Genomic DNA, 7,927 nt, shown 5'->3' on the forward strand with positions numbered 1-7,927 from the left:
GACTTGTCTCTTCCCCCATATAAACCACAGAGCTATCAAAATAATTTATATGGATGAGATGAGAGTCAGCATGATGTGGAGAAGTCAGAAAGACCAGAGTTCAAGTCCTACTGTGAGCATCCTTGCTGTCTGCCCAAGGCCAATTCAAGTGATTTTTTCAATACCCCAGACAATTCTCTAAGACACAATTCTGGTTTTGTATGTATAGGACTTGTCAGTTAAAGAGATTATGTAAGAATAATGTTTTTAAATAACCGAAGGGAATCCTAAAGATTCATGACAAGAAAGATGTAATTTTTCCCATCCAAGTTTATAGACCCTCCAACTGTATCCTCTTGAAGGATCATGGACACCAGATTAAGAATCTGTTTTTAGACTGTAAGTGATAGTAAAAGATACTAAAAACCACAGAATTAAACCAAAATAAATAAATTGTTTCAGTTAGATTTCATGTAGAAAGAGAACAATGGGTGACAGAGATTTATCTTTCTTGTACTCCGTTGATATCAATTTAACATTGAGAGAATTAGAGGAAGCCCCAAGGAGCCACAGACACCCATGTAGAACTAGTGAGAGCAAAAAGAAAATTGCTGATTGAGATTTGAAGGCAAGTTTTGGATTCCCACTAGTGAAGATAGTGAGATCCCTATCTTATCACAATAAAGGGATCCATGGATGGTAGAGTCAAAAACTCAGCTATCCTAGGTAAATGAAAATTCCAAGGAAAGAAAATTGAATGCCTTATTAACCTTCTAATAACAAGAGTCAAACTCCAGCCAAATTTGAAATATACTGACTTTCCCACAAAATATATAATTTCTTCATCAATTACTCACCAGGAGTAACTTCCTAATCTTTAAGATATTTGCAGTTGTCTTCTTTAGCTACTGGACCAGCCCATCTGCCCTTTTGATATTTAGCTGAATTTGGATTTCCCTAAATGCCTTACAAATGTACAATGGGAATCATAGGTTTATTCAATGCATTTCATTCTAAATGCCATTGAAGAGGCTCTTAAGGTTGATACAGAGGGAAATTGATAGGACTTGGAACATGGAGTCAGGTTCAAAACATGGTTCTGATTCTTCTGGTATGACTTTGGGCCAGCCCCTAAATTTCACCATTTCAATATTTTTCATCTGTACAATGAGTTTAAGTAATGGTCAGACAATATGATCGCACTAGTCTGAGTAAGCGGTTTTGTAAATCTTAAAGTGTGGTGGAAATATGTTATATTTTAGAAATGCGTTAATCTTTTAGAAGGCAGGGTTTTATAATCTCATTCATAGTGGGATAATTGTGTCATTTATAGAGCATGTCCTGTAAACCATAAAAACTCTAGGAATGTGAGTTATTTGGACTCATCAAATGCTTTGTGATTTTATTTGGAGATTTATGCTTTTTATCAATAGGAGATGATGACATCATCTTTGATTTTGATTATGTCTTGCTCCAGAATAGCCCTGAAAAACAGTACATATTTTCCATCATGCTAGGAATAAAAAGACAGATAATAACACCAAAACTAATTTTGACTTGTGATTTTTCCCAGACAATAAAGGAAGAGTTTTATTTCTTCCAGATGAACTTTGTTATTATTTTTTCTAGCTCTGTACAATATCTTGGGAGTTTGATTAGCATGACACTGAATAAGTAGGTTAATTTAGGTAGTATTGCCATCTTTGTTATATTAGCTAAGCCTACCCATGAGCACTTGATATTTTTCCAATTGATTAGCTCTAATTTTATTTTTGTGGAAAGTGTTTCGTGATCGTGTTCATATAAGTTCTGACTTTGCTTTGACAGTAGACTCCCAGATATTTTATATTATTGACAGTTATTTTAAATGGAATTTCTCTATGTATCTCTTGCTTCTGGACTTTGTTGGTAACACATAAAAATGCTGATGATTTATGTGGATTTATTTTGTATCCTGCAACTCTGCTCAAGTTGTGAATTGTTTCTACTAGTATTTTAGTTGATTCTCCAGGATTTTCTAAGAATGCCATCATATCATCTGCAAAGAGTGATGATTTGATTTCCTCATTACCTACTCTAATTTCTGTAATCTTTTTTCTTCTCTTATTGGCAAAGCTAATTTTCTAATACAATATTGAATAGTAATGGTGATAATGGGCAACCTTGTTTCATTCCTGATATTATTGGGAATGGTTCTAGTTTATCCCCATTATGTATGATGTTTTCTGATGGCTTTTAATAACTGTTATTAATCATTTTAAGGAAAACTCCATTTATTTCTATACTCTCTAATGTTTTTTTTAAATAGGAATGGATGTTAGATTTAAGAGTTTTATTTCTAAGACTGCCTGGAGGTAAGAATATTTGAATGAATGAGTGTTCCCTAGCTCAACTACAGACTTTTCCTCTTTAGCCACATCACACACTTTTGTAGTTCAAGATACTTAAGTATGATGAGCTAATCAAAAAGAGAGAAAAGATCTGTTATTTTTGTGAATTTGATAATGTCTGGTGTGAAATGTATTAGGCCTTCAAGAAAATTTGTCTTGGGAAATTGTCTGAAGCATCAGGAAATAATCCACTTTGCCCAATTTTACCAGAACTCAAGACATCAAAGGTGGATTTTGTTTCTCAACTCCAAGTCCACCCATGTTTGGTGGAAAGAGATATATTTGGAGTCAGAGAGGTCTCCACATCATTATTGCCTACCACCTTTGTGGACTTGGTTAAGTCAATTGATTTATCCTCATCCCTAAAATGAAGTAATGGTTAGACTAGATTTTATACTTCTTTCCTGCTCTAGATCTGTGATCCTATCTGTCTCTCCCACAAGTCAAATAGTCCTTCTAAACACTCACCTCTACTCAGCAAAGGGAAAAGGCAAAACCTTTCAGCAGAAACTATTTATTTCAATTAAAAATAGAAAATTTATCAGACTCAAGATAACATCACCAGTGTGTACAAAATTTACATGTCATGGGTAAACTGCAGACCATGTGGCACTTTTAGAAAAATAATTAAAAGTTTGGGATCATATACAGGGAAATGCCACATTGGATATTTACAACACAGTAATTTACTGCAAATAGTCACAGGATAGAGTTCGTTCCCTACAGAAACAAAGCCATTTTTTTGCACTCCAGGCTTCCGGAAGGGGAATTTGGAGAGTGCAACTGTAAACACTGAACGTGTCACCCCTGAAGGCTTGGCTGACGGGAGATTCAAGGTCAAATCCATGGCCAGCCACGGCTGACAAGGGCACTTCAGTGTTTCTGGCAGGTATGAAGCCGAGAAGCGTTATTGGTTAGGTGATCTTTCTGTACTCGACAGGTCAGGCCTTCGGCACAGAAGCAGCGCTGGAAAATCTCCAGTCCGTGGGAGCCTTTTCTCCTGTGCTTGGTGCAAACTTGGCCTTCTTTGAGCACAGGCTTGCAGATCTTGGACCAGAAGTGCCGAGCACAGCAGAGCCCATCGGCACAATCAGAGGAACGAAGGCAGACGGCACCTTCCTGACCTGGGCAAAAGAGGGGAAACAGGGGATGCTGAGAAGAAGCACTTACAAGGATGAAGGGAAAAACATAACAATTCCTGACTTCAGGGAGCCTCCATTTTCTGAGACCTTGTAACTTGGAGAAGAAGCACTTCACATTTGGGGTGAAGAAGACCCAGGCTAATACCTGCTTCTGAACATAGACCTTGTGGCCATTCAGCTAACTTTTCAGGACCTTAGGCAACTGTTTATAAGAGAGTGACTGGTCTATATCATTGGTAGTGATTTCTCATAGCAATGAAATGATTGCTCTGAGCCATAATAATTTGTGCCTATACTATAAAGAATAAAGTACTATACAATACTCTCAGATCATTGGATTTCTCCTGGAAAAGACCTTAGAGGCCATCTGATTTAATCTATTCACTTGACAAATCAGGAAACTGAGGCTCAGAGGAGATCATTGTCCAAGTAATAAGCAGCAGAACCAGCATTAGGCCTTAAATCTCTGGATTCTAAACTCACCTCTTATTGTCTTTCTTTCTCATAACAACACTATAGGTCAGATAGTAAAAATATCCCCATTTTACTGAATGGGGATGAGGAATTAGATTTCCATTTTCTGACTTCACAGTTGGGAAGAGAAATATACATTTATGTAGTGACTATGGTATATCAGATATCGAGCTAAGCACTTAATTATCTTTTTGATATAGGAACAAGAAGCAACAAATGGATGTAGTAAAGGGGTCAACTTAGTCTTGATGTCAAAAAAAGAACAATATGGCAATGAGAGCTGTCCCAGACTGGGAGTTGGGAATGGCTGTCTCAGGAGGTGATAGGTACCTTCTCCTTTGAGGACTTAAGACAGAGGCTGAATGACCAATTGGCAAGGAGGAGTTAGAAGGGATTCTGGTCCAGACAAGGTCTTGGACTGGACGGTTCCTGATATTCCTTCTAATTCTTGAGATTCTATGATTCATAGAATCACAGAGGATAAAAGGGACATATAGTCCAACAACTTCATTTAAAAAAATAAAGAAACTGAGGCTCTGAGATGTTAAAAGACTTTCCCAAGATTATATAGATAATAGAACCAACATATGAATCCAGGTCCTCTGAGAACAAATCTAGTACTCTTTCCACTACACCTCACTACTCCTTCACTCTGAGCTTCAGAGAAGTTACTTCCTAGCAGTTAGTAAGTACCAGAGTTAAGATTATGATCCTGGTCTCCAATCCTAGATTCAGAGATGGTCCTTACAGTTGGGGAGGAGATCAGGACCCCTTCATTGGATCTAGGTATTCTCTTACCTTTGGTCTTGGCAGATGGAGTGGTCCTCCTGGGCTGGCCTTCCAGGAGACTGGGATCATTATTCACTGGTTCTGTGGTCATCTCATCCATTTCTATTGCATGTAAGTGGTTCTGATCCAAAGGCACACAAATCCCTAAAAGGGCAAGAGGTATTGGTCAGGGTTGACATCTCTGCCTCAGATGGCTATGTTTTATTTATAGTCCAAGTCACTTTATGCCATGCTGATACCCCTTTCAGGAAACCATCATCTTACATGTCCCCCAAACCTCCTTCTGTTTATAACTGAGTTAAAGCTGTAGAACTAGATGGGAATTTTGAGGTTAATGATCACATCCTCCCCATTTTCCAGATAGGAACTCCAAGGAACTAAGAAGTCACAGTAGTAAGTGACGAACTGTCTATCCCTGATACTTATGCCCAACAGCACAAAGGCCAGAATCCAGACTCTTTAAAGCACTTTCTCTGTATAAGTGAATTTGAGGGAACATACCAATTTGGGGGATAGCTGTTTTGAGGTTTGTGCTACCATATTAAAATACATTCTTACATGCAGATAAGTATTCATTGACTATAGCAGGACTCAGATGAAAGAGTCTCGGATTCAGAGGCAACAAAACTTGGTTTAAATCCTAGTTGACCCACTTGTTGTCCCTGGGACTATTGTTCATGTTGTCAGATTCCTAGGCCTTAGCTCATCATCAATGGGACTTGAAGTGGGAGGGACCAGTTAATCATAGCATGAGGGACCTCAGAGATCACCTGTCCAACTTCTTTATTTTCTAGATGAGTAAACAGCCTTGACTTGCCCAAGGTCATGCTGTCAATAAGGGGCAAAATCAGATTGGGAAACCCTAATTATATTAGGGTCTCTTGTTGTGCTATGCAAGAATGGGTTAGATTGGATGATCTCTGAGATTCCTTGAAGATAAATCTTTGCTCTTGTGCATATTTAGAAGCTCAAAGTTCTAGTAGCAGAGGCAAGATTAGCCTGAAAGCTTCAGAATCATTCCCCCCCTCCCCCCACTGGCTCATGGCTGCCTCTTTTGAAGCAAGAGTCATTTACTGCAGACATTTGATAATTCCATAAAAGGAGATGACATGTATAAAAAAGAGCATTTCAACAAGTCTATTTCTGTTAAAATATAAGCAAACATAAAGATAAAATAAAAGCATTGTAAGTACACCCAGTTCTGCTTGCTGCTATTCTGGACACTGAGACCCCTTTCTCATGTACTTCCTAATCCTCTGCTCCAAACCAAAGTCATATTGAGGGACCAGTAATTTGAATTATTAGCCTCTAAAGCTAATGGAGGCTAATAACTTTAATAGAGTGGTGGTGGTGGTGGTGGTAGTAGTAGTAGTAATAGTAGTAGTAGTAGTAGTAGTAGTAGTAGTAGTAGTAGTAGCAGTAGCAGCAGCAGCAGCAGCAGTCTCCTAAAGTACACTGTGAAATTGGTGCTATTATAATCATTAACATTTATTAAGCACTTTATGCCAAAGGCAGAGGAGACAAAGAAAAGTAAAAGACAGTCCTTGTCTTCAAGGAGCTCACAATTGGGGAAAGATTTCCATAAAGAGCTTTGTGCAAAGGAAATATACACAGAAGGAAACTGAGATGTACTGATGTCAGGTGACTTTCCCAGACTTACACAGCTGATGAGTTAAATGGATGAATCCAGAAAACCTGGATTCCTGATTACAAGGCCAGCGCTCTGTCCATTGTCCCCACCATTATAGAGTGGCAAGTAACCAAAAGAGAAAATGTGGAGTCCAAAGCTTCATTTTAGAGGCACAAAATCAGCTGGAGGAGAAAGGGGGAACAGGGGTAGGACAAGGGTCTTGCCTTTGGGATTAAGAAGGCAATCTGGTGTCAGAACTAGGATTCAAATGCGGGTGCTGACTCCAAACATCTTTCTTTCCACTTCACGAGATTGCCCCAATTACTACTACTACTACTACTACTACTACTACTACTACTACTACTACTACTACTACTACTGCTGCTGTTGCTGCTGCTGCTGCTACTTTTTAAATTTAGTGTTAAAATTTTTATTGATATATTTTTCTTTATTTTTAAAATGTTATTTATTTAGAACATTCTTTGCTTTTTAAATCTTGAACTCCAAATTCCCTCCCTCTTCCTAACTCTGTGCTCATCAATTGAGAAGGCAAACAAAATGATATCAGTTATCCACCTGAAATCATGCCGACATATTTCCATAGTAGCCATATCACAAAAAAACCCCAAAAGCAAAAATAGAAAATTATACTTTAATTTGCCAACAACTTCTACTACTTGTAGTTCTACTTCTACTACTACTACTGCCACTATTACTACTAATACTATTACTATTTCTACCACTACCACTACCACTACTACTATAACTATTACTACCATCAGTACTACTACTACTACTACTACTACTACTACTACTACTATAACTATTACTACCATCAGTACTACTACTACTACTACTACTACTACTACTACTACTACTACTACTACTACAACCATCACCACTACTACTACCGCTGCTGCTACTGCTACACCACCATCACCGCTACTCTCACCACCACCATTATCACTTCTGCTGGTTCACGTCATTTCTGTGGCACACTTGAGGTCTGCCTGCTTTTCTTGCCCCCAGAAAGGGAAATGCCAGGGTAAGCTCTCCAGGGCCAGGCTTCCTGCCATCCCCTTCCTCTCTCTTTCTAAATGGGAGAAAGTTAAGTCCTCTTTCTTGGGAAGCTTTGGAGCCTGCTCCGACCTCCGTGGAGAGCCTCCACCTAAGTAAGCCCCAGAGACCAAGCTAGGTGAGAGCCAGGTGGGGCCCCCACTCACCGTTGCTGCAGAAGTTGCCCGGACAGCACATGACGTTTCGCTGGCAGCGCCGGCGGCGCTTCCGGCAGGGGAGGCAGACCTGCAACCCGACGCTGCCTCCTCCGCCGCCGCCGCCGCTGCCGCCCCGGGATCCCAGGTCGCAGTATTCCTCCAGATCGCAATCCTTCTCATCCACGCACGGAAAATGTTGCTGAAGAAAGAAGATGCGGAGAACGTGGTCAGGTCTCTGAGCCTGCTAAGGAGGAGGGGAGGGGTTGGAGCTGAAGGAAGCTGCCCAGCAGAGCCTCCCGCCGCAAATCC

At 39.6% G+C, this 7,927-nt stretch overlaps 1 protein-coding gene across 1 annotated transcript in view; it reads right to left on the reverse strand.

Moving 5' to 3' along the window:
* Positions 1-2,874: 2,874 nt before the first annotated feature.
* The window catches only part of DKK1 (dickkopf WNT signaling pathway inhibitor 1), a 6,161-nt gene continuing 1,108 nt past the window's right edge, over positions 2,875-7,927 (reverse strand). The window contains exons 2-4 of the mRNA XM_031956967.1: positions 7,628-7,817; positions 4,784-4,918; positions 2,875-3,493 (exon numbers count right to left, since the gene is read on the reverse strand). Coding sequence (XP_031812827.1) covers positions 3,243-3,493; positions 4,784-4,918; positions 7,628-7,817 — 576 coding nt within the window. The 3' untranslated portion in view covers positions 2,875-3,242. The remainder of the gene's footprint in view (positions 3,494-4,783; positions 4,919-7,627; positions 7,818-7,927) is intronic.

This window comes from Sarcophilus harrisii, chromosome 2, assembly GCF_902635505.1.
Source record: "Sarcophilus harrisii chromosome 2, mSarHar1.11, whole genome shotgun sequence".
In the NCBI taxonomy this organism is placed as follows: domain Eukaryota; kingdom Metazoa; phylum Chordata; class Mammalia; order Dasyuromorphia; family Dasyuridae; genus Sarcophilus; species Sarcophilus harrisii.